At 38.2% G+C, this 22,296-nt stretch overlaps 1 protein-coding gene across 4 annotated transcripts in view; it reads left to right on the top strand.

Annotated features, from left to right (window-relative positions):
* KATNAL1 (katanin catalytic subunit A1 like 1) overlaps positions 1-18,641 on the top strand; it is a 64,883-nt gene extending 46,242 nt beyond the window's left edge. For all 4 annotated transcript variants that reach the window (XM_081214617.1, XM_081214618.1, XM_081214616.1 and 1 more), the window contains exons 5-11: positions 763-890; positions 1,282-1,387; positions 5,791-5,949; positions 6,687-6,813; positions 8,106-8,240; positions 14,127-14,253; positions 15,633-18,641. In XM_081214617.1, the coding sequence (XP_081070743.1) occupies positions 763-890; positions 1,282-1,387; positions 5,791-5,949; positions 6,687-6,813; positions 8,106-8,240; positions 14,127-14,253; positions 15,633-15,831 (981 nt within the window). In that variant the 3' untranslated portion in view covers positions 15,832-18,641. The remainder of the gene's footprint in view (positions 1-762; positions 891-1,281; positions 1,388-5,790; positions 5,950-6,686; positions 6,814-8,105; positions 8,241-14,126; positions 14,254-15,632) is intronic.
* Positions 18,642-22,296: the final 3,655 nt, after the last annotated feature.

Here is a 22,296-nt window from a genome sequence, read left to right as displayed (position 1 = left end):
GATATATATATATATATATATTTCAGATTCTTTTTCCTTATAGGTTATTACAAAATATTGAGTATAGTACTGTATAGTGCTATACAGTAGGTCCTTGCTGGTTACCTATTTTATATATAGTAATGTGTGTTTGCTAATCTCATCCTCCTAATTTATCCCTCTCCGCCATAACCTGCTTTTAAGCTTTAAGCTGACTCAGCCAGGCATGAGGTGGTCTGATGCTGTGAAAGAGCATGGATCTGGGGAGTCAGGAAGATCTGAGTTAAAATCTGTACTCTGACATTTAATAGTTGTGAACTTAAGTTACTTAACTTTCTGAGTCCCAGTTCCTTATCTGTAAAAATAGGGTTATAATACCTACCTTGTAGGGTAGTTGTATTAAATGAGATAATATATGTGAGATTTCTTGCCATGCAGTAGGTTTTCAATTGATTTCTTTTCTTCTTTTGTGTTAATACTCAAGTGTTTTTTAGTGGTGGTAGAAATCCCATGCATCCACAGATTTAGAGGCATCTAGATCATTTCAGTCTTACATGCAACTGTCCCCTCAAGAATGTAAATTTGAAGTGTCTAATAAAGTTGGCCAGTTCATCTATTTCTAATGAACTAAATAGGGGAGGATGGCATTTGGGTAATTAGCAAACAGTATTTAAAAAAATAGTAAGCCATTTAAAATGGTTACATTGCAATATTTTGAAAGCTTAATGATGTTAATTAAAATTATCTTGTTATTGATCAGCATTTTTTTGTACCTGTCCCCAGGGAAGGAAAAATATGCCAGACGGTGCAAGTGATGGTGAAATTCCAAAATTTGATGGTGCTGCATATGATAAGGATCTGGTGGAAGCCCTTGAGAGAGACATTGTCTCTAGGAATCCTAGCATTCATTGGTTAGTCTGTTAAGTTCTTGAATTACAGTAGTGGAGAAAACAAATTGTAGGTTGGCTTGGTGTGAGTCTTATCTTGTTATCCATTCATCTCCTGATGATGACTTCATCCATAATATGAGTGTGCAGAATTGGTAGGACAGTTCTTCTTCCAGAATATAACCAAGACATTTTCATACTAATGTTGACATAACTGACAAAGTTTGTTAGTTGAATGACATGTCCTAATTTATAATTGCAATATGTTTTCACTGATCATTTTATACAGTAAAAATAAGAATAATGTTCTTAATGTAAGAAAAATTTCATAATTTAAAAAAATTAAAAGAATTAGTATTGATCATAAATCAAAGGTGTCCCTGAATAAGCATGAAACTTTGCTCTTCTTACAAAGGGATGACATAGCCGATCTGGAAGAAGCTAAGAAGTTGCTAAGGGAAGCTGTTGTTCTTCCCATGTGGATGCCTGACTTTTTCAAAGGGATTAGAAGGCCATGGAAGGTGAGAATTTATTGAAATAATATAGGTATAAAACTGCTGCTTGCATGGTAAAGAAAGGCAGCACTGTAGTTTCTTTGTGTATTTATTAACACAGTTTGTAAAGGTTGGGGGAGGTCGGGCATCCCTCAGATACCTGGATTTGGATTTGTAGTTGCGATGTGCTGCCTCTGCCTGGCAGGAGAGGGGCCTGGAGTGTTGGAACTATAGTCTTTAAGTCACTTCCCTCAGGGGCGCTGAGCTAGAGATGAGTTTTAAGAATTTTCTAGATGTCTGTTTTTGTAAATAAAAAGTTAGCAAGGGGCTTCCCTGGTGGTGCAGTGGTTGAGAGTCCGCCTGCCGATGCAGGGGACACGGGTTCGTGCCCCAGTCCGGGAAGATCCCACATGCCGCGGAGCCGCTAGGTCCGTGAGCCATGGCCTCTGAGCCTGCGTGTCCGGAGCCTGTGCTCCGCAACAGGAGAGGCCACAGCAGTGAGAGGCCCGCAAAAAAAAAAAAAAGTTAGCAAGCAAATTAAATAGTAATAGTGCATAGTCATAGAATAAGTGTTTGATCAAATAAATTATCTTTTTAAAAGCCGGCGTATTTCTCAGTAATTAATTAGTTTGATCACTTCATCTAGGCTTGGTGTAATTCTCAGATGTTATCAGAATGTTTATATCTTTCTAGCTTGCCCAGGACTGGTTCCTCCTAAGTTCAGTGTTTCATTTTAGCATATTAGAAACCCTTCCAGCAGCTGCTGCCTGGAACTTTTTTTGGTCTTAGCCATAGGCAGAGTCTTTCTTTACTCTGACTGGTAGAGTGAAATAAAAGCATGATCTTACTTTGCCCTTCTGAATTAGCTGGGAAGGTCTTTTACCTTCGCATACCTCTTCCTTGTTTGATGTGCCTAAAAGTAGAGAGGAGGAGAAATTGTGTGTTTACATAAATGGCTTGGAACACCCATGGCATCTTGATTGCCTCTCACAACTTAAAAACTTTTATAGACTGTTTGTTATAGATTTACCTAATTTGGGGACCATATTATCATAAATTTCCCCTTTATTATAACTTTAAAAACAATGTTTAAAAGAAATAATAAGGCCTTGATAAAATAGGTATTTAAAGGAGTTTTAAAACAGCTGGAATGGTAGGTATAGCCTGTGTATCATGACGAGCCCTGTAAACTTTTAGCAAGAGGGTAATTTGCAAATGTGTGAAGATCGCCTTGGCAGCAGTGTGCAGGCTGGATTGGAGACGGGCATAGATGGATACCCGTCTGACCAGAGAGGAGTCTGGTCAGGAGGCTGTTGCAATAGTCTAGCCAAACAATGAGGACCTGAACAAAGGCATTCGTTATTTGGCCAATGAAGAATGAGTGGATTTGTGAGAGATACTTAAAAGGTGTAAGTGATAACATTATGACGTGATGGTTTACAGGGGTAGGAAGAGGAACAAGTTGTATGACTCTTAGATTCCAGGCTTGAATTGAAGGAGTGTGCAGTTGCTCGGATACCAACTACCCAAAATTGGGCCAAACTTCACAGGTTGAGGTTAGTTTTCCACAAGACTGCCCGCACTTCAGATGCCAACCACAAATTTGGGGGTCCCCAGGTCACCCTCACTCTGACAGCTGGCTGTAAATTTGGGGGTTCTCACTGCACCCTCAGGTTTGATAATTCTCTAGAATGACTCACAGAACTTAGGAAAGCACTGTACTTCCGACTATAGTTTTTGTTATAGCAAAAGGAGGCAAATCAGAACTAGCCAAAGGAAGAAATGCATAGGGTGAGATCTGGGAGGATGCTGAAAGTGTAGCTTCTGTGTTCCTTTCCCTTGCAAGCAGGATGCTTTACCCTCCTAGCGCATGGATGTGTGACGGTATATACAGTACTGCCAACAGGGAAGCTCACTCAGGCTTCAGTGTCCAGAGTTTTGACTGGGGTTTCATTGCATAGTCATAATTGATTGAATTGTTGCCCATATGTCCTCTCAATCTCCAGTCTCCCTTCTCTCCCCAGAGGTGTGGTTGATATCACATGGCTCAAAGCCCCAACCTGCTAATCACATGGTTGGTTTTTTGGGCAAGGCCAGCCCCCATCCTGAGTCATCTCATTAGCATAATCTATATAGGGACCCACCATGAGCCACCTTATTAGCCTAAAATTTCAGGGCCCGACATGAACAACAAAGACACTCCTATCACTTGGGAAATTCCAAGGGTTTAGAGTCTGCCTCCCAGGAACTAGGGGAAAAGGGCCAGCCAAATTCTTCATTAAATAGGGTACAGTGAACTGATACTGGAAATTGAGGAGAGGAGCAGGTTTAAATAGAAACAAAATATATTGAGGTGAAAACTCAGTGGGTAATTGGAAATAGAGGTCTGGAGCTCGGGCTACAGTTTAAGTTTAAATTAAAATTGTGAGATATAAGTGGTGGTTGATAATTTGGGTATGGATGAAATCGTTCAAGGAGTTTTATAAAGGGCTTTCAAAAGAGCAAAAGATTTAGAATTGCTTTGGGAATATAAAGGGCAGGGGGAAGAGGAGACCTGAAAGCCACTGAAGATGGTCATGAGTAGGAGAAGCATCAGGAAAGAACCGTGTCATCGAACCAACCTAGGGAGAAGGGGTTTCAGGGAGAAGGGAATGAACACCAGGTATCGGCACCATCAAAGGTCAGAGAGAGGGAAGGAAGCTGTGAGTTGAAAAGTGACCATTGGTTGGGACTTCTCTGGAGATCCAGTGGTTAAGACTCCGTGCTTCCAAGCAGTGGGTGCGGGTTCCATCCCTGGTCAGGGAACTAAGATCCAGCGTACTGCGCAGTGGCGCAGCCAAAAAAAAAAGAATACGTAAAACTCAAAACAGGAAAGGAAAGAAAAGTGACCACTGGATTAGTAAATTAGGTATTTTTAGTGTAGGAGTAGAGGTAGAAGTGAGACTGTAGCTTGTGAAGCACAAATAGTAAACATAAGCCATTTCTTTAAGAAGGTTGGCTGGGAAGGGGAAGGAAGAGGTAGATAGTAGCCAGAGGATTTGTAGGGTCAAGAGAGGGATTTTATTTTTAAAATAAATAGAGCCCACAGAGGAGGAGATACAGGAAATAGAGGGGATAATTGACAGGGTAATGTCAGGAGGAGGGGAAATTTATAAACGCTGTACTGTATCTATGAGCTGTGTGCACGCACAGATGCTAACCCTGGAAATTATCTCCCGCTGGATGTGACCACATTAATGACATTACGGGAACTGAGAGGGCATTGAGAGGGGATAGTGGAAAGAGAAATAGGAACTTTTCCATAGCCGTGCCAATACCATTAGTTGTCTTTACAGTTTTCAAAATATCAATCTCATGTATAAAGGCTTCTTGCAAAGCAAAATTTTTCTTGTAAAACTAGTGTTTCAAATCCTAGTGATCCCTGGTTGTCCTGGGTATCAAAATTCTATAGCTAGAAGAGCGTTTGGATGGTTTCTGAATTTAGAGTTTATGAAATTTTGATATGCACATAGTTTTCAAAGTTTAAATCCCCCAAAGCTTATTGAATTAAATTAACAAATGGCTCCAAATTCCTCTTAAGATCACAAACTATTATGCAAAAGAAATGTAGTGTTAACTATATATCTGAACTCATTAAGAGTGTTAGAAGAAAGTAATAAGTATTTAAAAATCCGTTAGTCTTCAAGACTAGAGGATTGGTGTTCTTGGATAATTTTTACTTCTCATTGATTTATTTTTATGGAACATTTTTCTGTTTGTTTCAAAGGCGAGAAGTAACTAAAATTTATATATTAGTCTATGTTATATTTAGTGGCTTTTTCATTACTAACCCTATTTTATGTAAACTCTTAACTGCCTAGCACAGTTAAACTGATAAAAGGCTAGCTAAATTTGATTATGTTTGAATCACCACTAGATTTTAGCTGCCTTATTTATTAACTGATGAATGGATCTTTATTTCTGATTAAAAGTGTATATTGTAAGTGTGTTGTAGAAGATAGGTTTTGTACCTTAGGAGGGCAAGGGATATATAATTCTGCTCCATGTGGTAGAAAATGTCATCTTTTTTTCATTGCTTAAACAGAGCAGTCACTCTTAAGCGGTGCTCAAGACCATACATATTTGTCTTCCGCCAGGTTCAGTAAAATCAGTGGGTTCTTTCTAAATGTACCAGGAGATTCCTTGTTGTCTAGGCCCTTTGTTAGCCCGTCTCTGAGTACCTCTGATTTGAGACATTTTGTGAAACCATTCTTCATTTTTGTTTTTTCTGTCTATGAAATGATATTCGTGCCAAATGCACCATGATTTCACTGTGACAGTTGAGCTTATCTTTTGATGGGAAGAGTTTTGTGTACATTAATAGTTGCTGATATTTTATAAGAAAGCACTTTAATCTGGTAAATCATTTCATGTGTCCTTTCGAATTTCAGGGTGTGCTGATGGCCGGGCCCCCAGGCACTGGTAAGACCATGCTGGCTAAAGCTGTCGCCACTGAGTGTGGCACAACATTCTTCAACGTCTCGTCTTCCACGCTGACGTCGAAATACAGAGGGGAATCTGAGAAGTTAGTTCGTCTGTTGTTTGAAATGGTGAGTGATGTTATATTCACGTTTCAAAGCACTGTTTGTGTAGGCACATGGTATCCCTTTAATCTAGATCCGTTCACCAAGGGATCTTTTTAAGAAAGAGCAAGTGTACTTGTAGTTTCACAGTTCTTGACACACTAATAAGACACGGGGCGGTGGGTTTTGTGGAGTGGTTGATGTGTCTTCAGCGTACCTTCCTCTCTGAGGTAAAAGCCCTTTGGCATCCCATCCAGTGAGGGTAGAAGAGACTTTGGAAATGTGTGTGGTTTGACTGATATTTCTGGATCTCTAATGAGCTGGTGAGCAGAAGTATATTTTAACATATATTTTGAAAATCAGTTAGAAATTGATCTATCGTTAAAGTTTGTTCCTTTTTCAAAGTAGTTTGCAGTAGCTACTTAAGACTGCATACTTGAGGATAGATTGATGATTTTCTTTAGAAACTTTTTGTATTATGGAAATTTTCAAACACAAAAGTAGAAAGAATAGTACCGTGAATCCTCGTGTTATCTGTCACCTGACTTCACCAACCATATAACTTATCTTTTATGTTTAGAAATTTTCCTGTTTCTGATATGACTGATTAATTTAACCTCTGTCTATAAGCAAGTGATGGCATTAAAGCAGTGAGAAATTTCTGCTCTTTTTCACCATTGTTTTAGTCAGAGGAGACGTCTTTTAAAAACTTCAGATTATTTCAGGAGGTCACTAAATGATTTCTTTAAACTATTTTCACAAAGGCTAGGTTTTATGCCCCCACCACCATCTTCATTGATGAGATAGATTCTATCTGCAGTCGAAGAGGAACCTCTGATGAGCATGAGGCAAGTCGCAGGGTCAAGTCTGAGCTACTCATTCAGATGGATGGTAATTGATATTTAATTACTGTCTCTAAACTGTTTTGGTTCCTTTTTGAACTTTGTGTAGATTCATACTTTGGAAATTCTCAGCGACTGGACTAGAAGGCAACCTGAATGTATTTGTAATCATTTGTTCATCCACGTATTTGTACATTTGTTCATGCACTCAGAAAGCATCTATTGCTTACTTGCACCATCTCAGGTTCTGAGGTTAAAAAGAAAAGGACTGTTGTGGCGTTCAAGGAGCTTACTGTTTAGAGCAAAGCCTTTAGAGATGTGGCTCAGGGTCCCAGGGGTCTTTAAGGCTCTTTTAAAAGGTGTGCAAAGGCCAAACTATTTTCATAGTAATATCAAGATGTTATTTACCTTTTTCACTTTCATTCTCTCACAAGTCTCATTTTTAGTTTTTAATAATAAATGTTGATATAGTACATGCACACAAAAGCTCTTTGGAGGTCAATAGTCTTTAAGGGTATAAAAAGGATTCTGGGACCAAAATGTTTGAGAACCACTGATCTAGTTGAGAAGCAGGCACTTCACCGACAATTACAATACATTATGAGTTCTGTAGTAGAACTAAACTCTGGGTGTAGTGAAAACACAGTACGAGAGGTACCACCCGGACTAAGGGAGTCATAGAAGGGAATAGCTGACTTGGGCTTTGAAATATTGGTAGAAGTTATTCAGACAAAGAAGAAAAGGCTTTGGGGAGCCATTGGAGGAAGAGAGTGATGGGCCCAGAGCTACTTTTTAGAGATATATCACTGGTAGTTGTATGGTGAATAAGAGGCTATTTAAGCAAATTATGAGAAAACATAAAGTGTGTCAAAAAAAAGTATATATTTATTTATATGTGTGTGTGTATATATATATATATATGTATATATATATATATGTATATGTATGTATGTATATCCACAGTGCATTGTTTTAAAATAGCTGTGGTTATCCACCAACCATAGGTACTAATTGAATACTTAAAACATGTGTTGCATACAGTGCCAGGCACTATAAGATACATAAAATAATGTAGTACCAGGAGTTCCTTCCCTCAATGAGTTAACCATCTTAATTTCTGTTAAAGTATAATATGAGAGAAAGGAGTGACTGTGTTGTATTTGTTCTATAGTTATCTGTTGATTTGTCTGGTTCTGACACCATCCAGAGGTCAGAAGAACTGCATCATGTTCGTCTTTGAGCCTACCACCAAGCCTGTGGCTGATGCTTAGAAATGTTAGTTGAATGAAAGAATAAAGGACTGTAAGAAAAACACTCTTCTTTCCCCCTTACTGTATATAGGAGTTGGAGGAGCTTTAGAGAATGACGATCCTTCCAAAATGGTTATGGTATTGGCTGCCACTAATTTCCCATGGGACATTGATGAAGCATTGCGAAGGAGATTAGAAAAAAGGATATATATACCTCTCCCAACAGGTATGATGCCTTCCTTTTACTATATTTTGATCTTTCTTTTACTCTCTGTTACATTTTTCTATTTCGGTAGGTCTTTATTCCCTTGGCATTCTGCTTAAAGAAGTTTATAGCATCAAAAAACCCATTTGTTATTTATGGAAACAGAGGCCTCAGTACTCTGCTGAAGTTTCTTACATTCAGAGGAGTGGTTGTGTTAATAAGTTGATAGGACATCTAAGTTTTACTTTATTTATTTATTTTTAATTAATTTATTTTTTTGGCTGCATTAGGTCTTTGTTGCTGTGCACAGGCTTTCTCTAGTTGCGGCAGCTGGGGGCTACTCTTCGTTGTGGTGTGTGGTCTTATCGTGGTGGCTTCTCTCGTTGCAGAGCACAGGCTCTAGTTGCGTGGGCTTCAGTAGTTGCAGCACACGGGCTCAGTAGTTGTGGCACGTGGGCCCTAGAGCACACAGGCTTTAGTAGTTGTGGCGTGTGGGCTCAGTAGTTGTGGCATGCGAGCTCAGGAGCTGTGGCTCATGGGCTCTAGAGCTCAGGCTCAGTAGTGTGGTGCATGGGCTTAGCTGCTCCATGGCATGTGGGATCTTCCCCAACCAGGGATCAAACCCCATGTCCCTTGCATTGGCAGGTGGATTCTTAACCACTGTGCCACCAAGGGAAGTCCCTAAGTTTTACTTTTAAACTTGAGTCTTCATTAAAACTTACGTGGGGCTTCCCTGGTGGCACAGTGGTTGAGAGTCCACCTGCCAATGCAGGGGTCGTGGTTTCATGTCCTGGTCCGGGAGAATCCCACATGCTGCGGAGCGGCTGGGCCCGTGAGCCTGCGCGTCTGGAGCCTGTGCTTCACAGTGGGAGAGGCCACAGCAGTGAGAGGCCTGCGTACTGCAAAAAAAAAAAAAAAAAAAACCTTACGTGATACAAGTTTTTGTCCCTGTACTACAAAAAACAATGTACGTTGATAAAAATGTGAAAATTTTAAAACATTTTTATAATGAAAAAAACTTCAGTGATTAAAAATAAAGTTCTCTTGGGATCTTTTTTGAAGTATGCTGCTTTGAAAAAATATTTCATTCTGTTGATGAATGTTGACATTTTCATAAGTGAGTTTTTTCTTTTTATATTGAGATAAAATTTACATACAGTGTGAAATGTACAAATCTTAAGTGTATAGTTTGATGAGTTTTGACAAATGAATACTCTTGTTTAATCAGTACCCTACTCAAGATGTGCACATTTCTTTCACCTCAGAAAGTTTCCCTGTGCCCCTACCAGTTGATTCAAACCCCTAACAGACATTCACCTTCCTGATTTTTATCACCATAGATTAGTTTTACCTATTATCAAACTTCATATAAATGGAATCATGACATATGTACTCTTGTGCATCTGGCTACTTCCATACAACATAATGTTTCTGAAATTCATCCATGTGGTTACATGTATCAGTAGTTTATTTGTGGTGTGATTACATGACAATTTGTTTATTCTCTTTTTGATGGACATTTGAGTTATTTCTAGTTTTTGACTATTATGAATGAAGCTATAAATATTTTTGTATAGATCTTTTTATAGATGGATGTTTTCAATTCTTTTGGGTAATATAGATAAGAAGAGAATAGGTGTATCATAGGGTAGGTATGTCTTTAACTTTATAATGCACAAACCATTTTCCTAAGTGGTTGTACCATTTTATACTCCCGCCATCAATGAATGAGAATTCCAATACTTCCATATTTTTGCCAACATTTGGTATCGCCAGTATTTTAATTTTAGTCATTCTAGTAAGTGTGAAATGCTGTATTTTCTTTCAATTTGTAGTTTGCCTTTCAATTTTCTTTATGGTGTCTTTTGATAAGCAGAAGTGTTAATTTTGATTAAGTCCTCTTGTCAGGTTTTTCTTTTATGGATAGTGCTTTTTGTATCTTAAGAAATCTTTGCTTACCACAAGGAGTCAAAGGTTTTCTCCTATATTTTCCTTTAGAAATTAGAGTTAAATCTGTGATCCATATTGAATTAATTTTTTGTATATGTGTCAACTGGGGGTTGAGTTTCATTTTTTTCATATATATATTGAGTTGTTCTAGCATCACTTGTTAAAAGGAGTTTTATTTTTCCATTGAGTTACTTTGGCACCTTTGTTGAAAATTATTTTGCGGCATATATGTGGGTCTATTTCTGAATTCTCTGTTCTGTTCCATTGATTTAAAAAAAAAATTAGATATAGGGTTATCCTGTCAGGTTATCTATTTTTCATTGAGTAGGCTTTGGTAGTTTGTGTTTTTCAAAAAATGTGTCCCTTTCCTCTAGGTTGTCAGGTTTATTGGGATTTGACCTAATACAAACATGGAAGCTGACTAAATGGTTTGTGTGAGGCTGTTGATTTCATGTCTGGTTCTGGAGCCTGAAGTCAGTAGGGAGGGCAGTAGGAAGAGAAGATGAAATGGTGGAAACCAGAACAAACTGTAACCTGTGGGGATGAGCTGGAACTCATGAGGATAGACTGGAACCCACACTGGGCGCTCATTGCCTCTAAGAGTTACAACTTTGATGATTGGGGTGTCCTTTAGAAGAAGCTGGCACTCTCTGTAACAGTACTAAAGGTACACCTGGCTTAGGAGTCAAGCTGAAGGAGGAAATCTGACAGGAGCTGGAAAGAGTTGGAGGCCCAGGTGCTGCCCCTCACTAAAAAGATGAGCCAGGGCTTCCCTGGTGGCGCAGTGGTTGAGAGTCCGCCTGCCGACGCAGGGGACACGGGTTCGTGCCCTGGTCCGGGAAGATCCCACATGCCGCGGAGCAGCTGGGCCCGTGAGCTATGGCCGCTGAGCCTGCGTGTCCGGAGCCTGGGCTCCGCAACGGGAGAGGCCACAACAGTGAGAGGCCCGCGTACCGCAAAAAAAAAAAAAAGATGAGCCGGCAGACAAGCGACAATAGGGCCTCAGCTGCAAATGCTCTTCATGCCCTGAACTAACTTTCTGAGTTGATTTCAGTTCTGCCTTTCACATCTCGTCCATAATGACTGATGTGGTCCCCACTGACCCAGAGCTGTGTAATGAAGAGAATTCTGAGAAGTGAAATTCTAACTTCACTGAAGTTGACACAGTACAAATCCACACACCTTATTTTCTCTTTCGTCTGTATGATCTATAATAATGGCTCAGTTTTCATTCCTAGAAGAGGTAATTTGTGTTTTATCCCTGTTGTTCTTGATCATTCTTGCTAGACATTTATCAGTGTTATTAATCTTTTCAAAGAACCAACTTCTTGCTTTGTTAATGTTCTGTTTTGTATTTCATTGATTTTTATCTCTTCTTATTTCTCCCTTATACTCCTGAGTTTAATTTTCTCTTTTTTTATGAAGTTAGAAACTTAGACTGTTGATTTGAAACCTTTGTTCTTTTTTTTTTTAATATAAACATTTAAGGTTGTATTTCTCTTAAAGCACTGCTTTGGCTTCATCCCACAAATTTTGTTATATTTTCTTTACTATTCAATTAGAAATATTTAAAAATTCTCCTTTTTCTTATTTTCTTCGACTCTTGAGTTATTTAGAAGTATGTGGTTTAGGGAATTCCCTGGCGGTCCAGTGGTTAGGACTCCGTCCTCTCACCACTGAGGGCCCATGTTCAATACCTGGTTGGGGAGCTAAGATCCCACAAGCCGTGAGGCAAGGCTGAAAAAAAAAAAAAAAAAAGAAGTATGTGGTTTAGTATCCAAATATTTGAGGATTTTCTAGATGTCTTGTTGTTGATTTCTCATTTAATTCCACTATAATTAGGAACTACTCTGCAAGATGTCAATTTTTGAATTTTGTTGAGATTTTATGATTCAGCATGTAGTGTATCTTGCTGAATGTTTCAGCTGCAGTCGAATAGAATATTTATTCTGCACTTGTTGAGACAATATTCCATACATGTCAGTTAGGGCAAGCTGTTGTGATAGTATTGTTTAAATCTTCTAGATCCTTAATGATTTGTTGCTCTGGTTCCTTCTATCAATTACTGAGAGTGGGCGGTTAACACTCTTTAAGTGTGATTGTGAATTTGTTTATTTTTCACTTTAATTCTGTAAATTTTTGCTTCATGCAGTTTGAAGTTCTGTCATTAGGTACATAAACAGTTATCATCATTATATCTTCTTGATTCTTCTACCTTTATGAAACGTCTCTTCACCTCTGATTAAATCCTTTGACTCGATGTTTACTTTGATATTAATATAGCCTCACCATCCTTGTTTTGCTACTGTTTGCATGATATATCTGCTTCCTTCCTTTAATTTTCACCTTGTACGTGTTTGTATTTGCAGTGCAGTTCTTGTAGACAGCATATCATTGGGTCTTGCTATTTGTATAGTTTATCTTTGCTTTTGAATTGGAAGATTTTGTCCATTGACATATAATGTGATTGTTGATATGGTTATGTTTACGTCTGCCATTTTGCTCTTTGCTATCAGGTGTCCATAGTATATCCTCTGCTCTGCTCGTAGGCTCTCCGTTCTGTGTCACAGATCTGCTTGTCTCTATGCAAGAGTGTTAGACAGATTTGAATCCTATTGCTTTGTAGTAGAGCAGTTCCTCCTGCCTTGCTATTGTTCTTCCAGAGTGTCTTGGTTATCCTTGGTTCCTTCCATTAACATCTTCATATCTGCCTGTCAGGTTCCACAAACAGACCTGTTGGGGTCTTCACTGGAATGCCTTAACTCTGTAAGATCATTTGGGGGGGGCATTATCAGTGGCATGAAAGACGAAACAAAGTAACACTGGGGAACTGTTTGAAGAAGACTAAAGAGAGACAATAACTTTAATGTGATGTGTAATGGTTTTTAAGAAAGTAATAAAGGCCTGGGACAAATGCGGACATTTTAATCTGGATTGTGTATTAGATGATACTAACGTACCAATGTTAAATTTCCTGTGAAGTGTGATGATTGTATGGATGCCTTTGTTCTTAGGAGATACATGCTGAAGAATTCAAGGTAAAGTGTTGTGTTGCCTATAGCTAGCTCTCAGTTCATAAATCAGAGTGGGGATGAGAGGAGAGGGCAAGGGAGTGATAATGGCAAAATGTTGACAATTGGTGAATCTAGAGAAAAGGTTAATGAGTGTTCACTATTTTTTTTTTACCTGAAGATTTAAAATTTTTCAAGATAAAAATTGGGAAAATTAAATTTCATTTTGTATATCAGGAAATCGTAGAGAGCTGGATCCAAGCTAATTTTGCATTATCTTAGTGTGCTGTATTAAGCAAATTTGTCACAAAAACTGATGGTGAAACAGCAAGCAAGGTTGGTTATTAAAAAATTGTTTGTTTCAGCTTACTCGATACACATTTCAATCATATTGGAACAGCAAATGTCTGTGGGCCGGCTCTCCAAGTAAAAAATATATTAATAAGCGTTTTGTGCCAATTGCTGATTGCTAGGAAAAGAAAACTAGATTTTTAACAAATACTGATTAGAGTTCTGGACATCTTTTCCTATGTTATACTAAAAGGTGAGCAAAGTAACTCACAGGAGTTACACTCCATGCAATCTAGTTTCGTAAAGCTAGGCTAAATATTTTTTTTACAAAAGCATTTCTGGTGCTTGAATACTAATGTTTTTATTTTTCATAAAGAATCTCAGATCCTTTGTTCTCATAGCAAATATCTTCACAATCTATTAGGAAAACTCTGAGTTTTGTTTCAATTATTAGTTATTACAGCCAAGGCACACAGGAAGTTAAATGATTCCACTAGTCATGCAGTGAATTAGTAATATTAGTGGACTCACAGTTGTTGACTTTTCTTTGCATTAGACTCTTTCTTTTCCTGAAGGTTAAATAGGTGATTTCTTATCAAAATGATTTGTAAAGTAAAACATCTAATAATAACCACCAAAAAAAATCTTCTAACAGCAAAAGGAAGAACTGAGCTTCTGAAAATCAATCTTCGTGAGGTTGAATTGGATCCTGATATTCAACTGGAAGATATAGCAGAGAAGATTGAGGGCTATTCTGGTGCTGATATAACTAATGTTTGCAGGTATTTTTTTTTTTAATGATCCGTGATGTTAGACATTAGTTATGGATTTATCAGGAGGACTTGTCTTAAAGTCAATGTGGAGTTGACCCTTGAACGATGAAGGCTTGAACTGTGTGGATTTTTTTCACTAAACAGGATCTGTGGTTGGTTGAATCTGGAATTGTGGATAAGGAGGAATCGCCCGTTCAGAGGGCTGACTATAAGTTATTCCCGGATTTTCAACTGTGCCAAGGGTCTGCAGCCCTAACCCCCGTGTTGTTCAAGGGTCAACTGTAGTTCACCTTTTAGAGCCTTTGATTTTTAAGAAATTGTTTTGCCTAACTTGGTAATAAATGGCTTTGACAACCTAAGGTTAATTTAGCCCTAAATTGGAGACTAGCTGCATCAACATAAAATAATATCATTTTGTTTTGGTTGGCATTATTTTACTACACGCAGATGAACAAAGGTGATCAATTTTATCTGTGTGTGTGTATATATATATATATATAAATACAAATTTCACTTTCAGTTTTGTGACATCATAACTTTTAGACAATTCACATCACTCAGTGAAGAGGATTTGTTTTTAGTACTTAACTTCCCTAACAATACTTAAATTGACATCGTAGCCTTTCCTTAAAACCATAACATCTGTGTTACTCATTTTTTCTACGAGTATTTGTCCTATACACGTGTAAGTTTAGTGGCACTCGATAAGCTCACAATAGCTTCTACTATTACTATAGTAAAATGTATAAAAATTTGAAGTTTTGGTTGGTTTGGCTGCCTAATAGCTTTTTCGTGAGCACTAGTTGAACACTTCTTCCTAACCTGCGTAATGATTTACAAGTGATCAGAATGAGCTGAAAATAGGATCCAGAGAAGCCAGATTTCCTCTCTTCACTTGCCCACAAATATTCCATGTAGGGAATTCCACATCCACTGTATTTAGATATATTCATGCTCCAGAGAGAGAGAGGTTCCTGGCTTTACCTCCTCTAATTAGGTTGTAGACAAACTGGTATAAGATTTGAGTTATCTTAACATTAGCTGTATGTTTATTTCCAAGTATGCAATTCGGTATTTCATAATTCTCCTTCAGTTTCCTAGACTTCTGGGCTGTCTTTGAGGAGCAAGTGGGGAAAAGAAAATTCAGTACCATGTGAGCCCAACCTAGACTTTTAGGATTCATTACAGTACTTTTCATGTTTAAGTCCTTTGCATCCTGTTTTAACCTTTCCTGAGCCCTCAGGATGTCTCTGAAGTGGAAAATTCTGAGCAGCATGGTAAAAACATATAAAATGACCTTTTGAATGCTTTCCCTTAACATTATCACAATTGAATATGTTTAAAACCTTTGCAACAATAAGTATTCACTGATTTTGGTATATTTTTAGGGATGCCTCTTTAATGGCAATGAGACGACGAATCAATGGCCTAAGTCCAGAAGAGATCCGTGCACTTTCTAAAGAGGAACTTCAGATGCCTGTTACCAAAGGAGACTTTGAATTGGCTCTTAAGAAAATTGCTAAGTCTGTCTCTGCTGCAGACTTGGAGAAATATGAAAAGTGGATGGTTGAATTTGGATCTGCTTGAATTTCTGTCAGCTCTTTCATTTCTGGTATTTTTGTTTATCAAATGTGAAGAAATTCCAGCAATTTTTTTAAAAAAACAGGTTTGGAACTTTACATTGGAGAGATTTTCTCTTAAAGAAAAAATTTAAAACACAAAAGAACATACATATACTTGAGAAGTAAGAAAAGCTTACATAGAGAGCCTGATATCCACATATCCATGCATTATAGTTGCACACCCTAACCAGAGTATCGGGGGCTGAAGAAAGCGACCAGTGTGCTATCGTAGAAACTTGTTTACAGAAAATGTACAAGGAGCTCTGTTTCTCACTAGTGTTCATTGTTTTTTAGTTTTTTCTATTCTTTGCTCTGAACTTGAGGGACCTATATCTGTTGGCTTTTAACATCAAAACTGCGTTTGTGTCGGATCTATTATTTGTTGTTAAGAATTATGGTTTTGGATTAAATAATGAATCTGCTAGTTAAACCTTTAGAATTCACCTACTACTGTTAGAGTCTATTATATAGTTTGAATTTTCCCTTCTCTTCCCTCACCGTTCCCTCTACTAGCTATTTAGTCACTTATTGAGCTTTATGGGAGAATAGCCTCATGCTTTGTGGTTTTTGAATCCTTTTGCCAAGTGGCTTCTCCGGTCTTCAGTATTTTTTTTTTGCTGGCAATATTTCACATTGGAAGGGTGGAAAGAACATCATGTTTGTGTAAGATGCTCTTTTTCATTCTAGACTTCTGAGTTTGTTTTCACTTTTCTTTCAATATGTTCAATAGATAAACCCTTGATTTTTCTCAGCTCAAACATTGGTTTTTGCTGCATTTGCCTTTCATATTCTAAATAAATGCTTCGGTATTCTACACAAGTCCACTCTCTTGTGGCTAATGCAAAACAAACAAAGCAAAATCTTTATGGTTTTGGAGACAGCTTGTTTATTAACAAAATAACATCGTGCATAATGAACAACGAACATTTAAGGATCATTCCTTGTCTAGGTTGAGTGCTTGTACGCACGCTAAGATTAGGTTAGAAATATGGCATGCCCATTCTTTTCAGCAGGAATTAGACCGTAGAAGGAGGCCAGAAAAGGAGAGGCCTTGTATCTAGTCACAAGTAGAGTAGCCTAGTGTTAGTTTTTAAAAATTACATTTATCCTAGTTTGATTGGGCAACCTCTGCTTTAATAGTCAAGCTTTAAAAAATGTGTATTTTGGGCTTCCCTGGTGTGCAGTGGTTGAGAATCTGCCTGCCAATGCAGGGGACATGGGTTCGAGCCCTGGTCTGGGAAGATCCCACATGCCGCGGAGCGACCGGGCCCGTGAGCCACAATTACTGAGCCTGTGCGTCTGGAGCCTGTGCTCCGCAACGAGAGAGGCCGCGATAGTGAGAGGCCCGCACACCGCGATGAAGAGTGGCCCCCGCTTGCCACAACTAGAGAAAGCCCTCGCACAGAAACAAAGACCCAACACAGCCATAAATAAATAAATTCATTACTTAAAAAAAATTTGTATTTGATGATATCCTGAATTTTCAATTTTGGACAGCAACTACTAGTTTAAAACCAAAAATAACATATAGTTTTTTTGACAGTTAAACTCTTAGCAGCTTCCTTAAGAGATTTCTTCCCCCTACTGAGAACCACATACCACAGTATTTATCTAATGTTTTAAATTACCCCCCTTTCCTCTGAGGCATAGATTTATAAGAGTTAAAATCATGAGATATCATGATTTTATTTTAATTGATTTAGTTCATCTTAAAAGTTGAAATGAGAGAACTTTCCTTTTATTCATGACCTTTTAAAGTAAAGAAATAAATCATCCCACTAAGATAATCTTGCAGACTATTGCCATCCGGAGTAAGTTATTTTTTTCCCGAAGTCCTAGGGGCAGTCGTTAAAACCTTAGTGTTTTGATTGCCAAAACTTGTTTGCATAGTTTAGTTGATTAGTCAGACCATTTTTCTAGATTTCGTGTTATTTGTCTCGGCTTACATTTCCATTTTTTTCTGAATTCTTCATGCATAATGACATGGTAATTTTGATTTTTTAAAAACTATCAGTTGAGCAGTATTTGGAGACTCAAGCCTCCTAGGAGCTTATCTTTACTGTGTTAAGTCAGTCGGTGTGCTTTTTTCTTTCCCTTGTTTCTCGTTTTGCTCTGTCAGTGGATGGTGAATGCTTTGTATGTATTAACCCCTTAAAGGATCCTGAGGAGATCCCTAGGGCGTTCCGTCCAACCTTTCCTGTACATGGTATGTACATTGTCTTTATTGCAAGACTGTGTTGCCTTACCCAGAATGAGAGCATTTGTGTGTTTTATTTTATTTTTTCTGTTGTATTATCAAATTAGAAAGATTTGGTTCCTTTAATTCATCTGAAAACCTGAGTGTTTGGGATTCTTCAACACAGTGATGTCGAGACTAAGTTTTCTACACTTCTGTCTCACAGATCATCTGATCAGATAGTCCTCCGTTTTAGCAGGCTCACGTTGGTTGCTTACTGTGTACCTGTCCCTTGGGTGGGCGCTCTGTGGCCACAGAGTTGGACCAGGCAGTGCAGTACCGACTGGATACTTCCTGTACTTACACCGTGTAGCTTCTGGCTCCCACTAATGAAACGATTTCAGTTTATAAATGGAAGGCACAGTAACCTGCGTGTTGCTTTGGAAAGATAACCTATAAAAGTTTTTCTCTCTTTAAATTTGCTTTAAAATTAGAAGTGGTATCCATTTGCTTGAACAACAGAACTATTATAGATCTTGGCTATTTTCATGAACAATTTTTGTCATTTCCCAAGCTACACGTTTATTGTAAACACATACACATGCAGTTATGTCAACATGTAAACGTGTTGCATGTTTATTGCAAACATTTTGCTTGCACAATTCCTTTACTTTTAAAAGGAAATGAATATTAATGGAATGTGCCAGACAAATGGCTCTCTAATGTAGGCTGAAACCTTCTAGTAATCCACGTAGAAAATAGACGATGGCATCACAGACTTTATCTTCAGTCAGCAGCAGTGTGGGCATTCCAGAATGACCAAACACACTTTGGGCTTGGACCTCTACCTCCCAAAATGCCAAGACAGCTTGGAAGAGGTAACATGTTGTGGTCTAGCCACCTAACTGGGGGTTTCATTTGGGCTCCAGAGACTGCAGTTTTTGTGATGTGATATTTGTCCAAAAGTAGGCTGAAATCACTAATTACTCAAAAAGTGAGCAAGCAAGTGTCTGGTGAATCTGCCGTAAAAAACCATACATCTACATCAGGAAAAATGTGTGTATACAGCCCAGATTTTCAATATAAGTGTCACTCTTTCACTTTGCTACATGTAGCCTGACTCTTTTGAACAGAGAGTATTGATACTGTAGGTTTTGAACAGCTTGAGTTTGTTTGAATTCCCTCCTTGGAAGTTTCTGTATACACTGCCGTATCCATGATGAGAATCATAGACCAGTTGACGCAGTTCTGTTTCACTTTCCTTACCCTAATAACAACCTTGAGGTAAAGTGAAGGATGAGGCAGGTATTGCTTGTCATGTGGGCTTTGGCTCCTTCTGTGTTGTCTTGATTATTGAATCTTCTGGCATAATAGTAGATTCCCACTCCTCCTTTTCTCTTGTGAATGATAAGTCACCTCAGGGTATTTCCTGTGTGACAGGCATAAATGTTAAGGATAATTGCTGGCCTTTTCCAAGAAGGGGCCACTTTAACCATATGAAGAAACAATAGTAATCCTTCTTTTAACATTTGTTTTGTGTCTTCTGTTCCATAATGGTTTTAACTGTGTAGTAGTTTTTACATACCACTTAATTTGTGATGTACATAATATTTATGTGAATCTAAGAATCTGTCACAATAGAAAAGGGTAGGAATTATAGTTGGAGGGCGTGTTAGGGGAATACAAATATTTAAACCCCAAATGTTTTATTCTTATCTCCGCTAATTATTATTTTTTTTGCAGAAAAAGCTAAAAACTGTAATAATTACTATGTTTACTTATTTATACTTTTAAATTAGGCTTTTCATACTTATTTATTTGATTTTTTAGGATGTTTACTTTTAATATTGTTTTCTCTTGTGAAAACTATATGAATATTTAAAAATAAAGTCCCTAAGATAACACATATGTTTTTAAACATTCACAAATTAACAATCATTCTTTGAATTTTTATTAGGTTTTTTGGCTCCGGACAACTCTTTAACTTTAGGAATATTTCTCAGTTTCCAGATGACTTGTTAATAAAAACAGGAAAAATATTAAGGTAACATCATCAAATTTATTCTTTTTATTTTACCTTTCTCCTTTGTTGATTGATTTTATTTTATATGTATAGAAATAACCTAGATTCTGCTTTGTCACCAGCAGTGTGTAGGTTTCTGTACATATGGAAATTTGGTAGGGAATTAATGTGGAGGTTTTCCTCCTATGAAAGGACTCCCATTTGATTTCATGTTCAAAATTATAAAATGCACTTTTGTTTTACAACCTCTGAAGTGACTAAATATTGCCCTTTGGAAAACCTGAGTCTTTGCACGTGTTATTTCCAGAGTCTACCTCAGTCAAACAGGCTTAGTTTTAGGTGCGAATGAATTGAAACCATATTGAAATTCAGTTCGTCATCTACTATACCTATGTGTTCGTCTAAGCGCTTCCTTCTCTCTCCTCTCTCACTCACCTTTTTTTAACACTGAAATTTCACTTGAAAATGTTTGTTGTTCTTCCTCTGGGAAAGCCATATATTCCAAGTGAAGCCTCTACAGACTGTCTGGGTGAGTCTTCCCCTCTTTGTTGGGACAGCTTCATCACTCGATGTGTCTCATGTCAAGGAGTGGTTTCAAACGCAGCACACCTCCTCCCGCTTTCTCATAGCTTCATAAATACAGACTCGTGATAGCAGTAGAAGTCTCGGGACCTAAGTACTTCATGGAAACACAGCGAGGTGGACACGTGACACGTCTGTCCACACGGCAGCAGGGCAGCAGGCGTCGCCTTCGGTGAACGTTGTGCGGACACAGTGTCCAGCGAGATCACTATGTGCTGTAAGTGTTCTGTTAAGATTCTCGTTGCAGTGTCTGTCTCCCAGTATTTTGAACCTAATTTAAAGAACAAGACGTTTCCAAATTGTATTTATTAAATGTGCTTTTCCTTACATTTTGTGCGGCTACATCACTAGCTTCATGAGCTTCGCTGTGTCTGTGCATAGGTTGTAGTTTGGTAATAAACTTCTAGAGTGTGGCTTGTCGGTGTTTTCTTTGTGGTTCATATTTGATCTACAGTCGCTGGTCCACTTATTGCCGCCAGTGGGAGTAACAGATCCCTCACTAGTAAGGGATGACTTTTTCCGGAGTTTCAGTTCTTATAAAATCACATATGGTGAACCTGACATTTTGTGTTTGCCGTGCATTATGCTAATAATTTCAAGGTTGATGCGGGTAAGATAAGAATGGCGTTTCAATGAATTCTAACTGGTGTAACAAATACACGTATTTGTGTAGCTTCATTGCAAAGTGGATGTTCCATAAGGTGAATTTTCCACATGACTGTGTCTTTTTTTTTTTTTCTTTCCTGTTTCCATTTTTTTTTTAACATCTCTATTGGAGTATAATTGCTTTACAACGGTGTGTTAGCTTCTGCTGTATAACAAAGTGAATCAGCTATACATATACATATATCCCCATATCTCCTCCCTCTTGCGTCTCCCTCCCACCCTCCCCATCCCACCCCTCTAGGTGGTCACAGAGCACCGAGCTGATCTCCCTGTGCTATGTGGCTGCTTCCCACTAGCTATCTACCTTACGTTTGGTAGTGTATATGTGTCCATGCCGCTCTCTCACTTCGTCCCAGCTTACCCTTCCCCCTCCCCATGTCCTCAAGTCCATTCTCTACATCTGCGCCACATGACTGTGTCTTATGTTATGAATTCTCCAAAACTATTTTTTTTTAGTTCACAGGCTTTATTTTTTGAGCAATTTTATGTTTACAGAAAAATTAACCTGTATATGAGGAGAGTTCTCGTATACTTCTCCCCCTCCCCCACCCCCACCATTTCCCCTTTTATCAGTATCTCGCTTTAGTGTGATTTGCTTGTTTTAGTTGGGTCAGTATTGATTATTACTAAAGTTCATAGTTTATATTACAGTTCATTGGGTTTTGACAAAAGCATGATGTCATATATCCACCACTACAGTCTCATACAGAATTGTTTCACTGGCCTAAAATCCTCCCTGCTCTGCCTGTTCATCTTTGTCCCTCCTCTTAACCCCTGGCACCCACTGATCTTCCTACTATCTCCACAGTTTGCCTTTTCCAGAATGTCATATAGCTGCAATCATGCAGTATGTACCCTTTTAAGACAGGCTTCTTTCACTTAGCCATATGCATTTAAGGTTCCTCCTTGTCTTTTTGTGGCTTGATAGTTCATTTCTTTTCAGCATGGAATAATACTCCATTACATGGGTGTGCCAGTTTGTT

Source organism: Mesoplodon bidens (assembly GCF_964165515.1).
Source record: "Mesoplodon bidens genome assembly, chromosome: 17".
In the NCBI taxonomy this organism is placed as follows: Eukaryota; Metazoa; Chordata; class Mammalia; order Artiodactyla; family Ziphiidae; genus Mesoplodon; species Mesoplodon bidens.
Note: the sequence above shows the minus strand (reverse complement) of the source record. Positions and strands in the feature narration are given on the sequence as shown.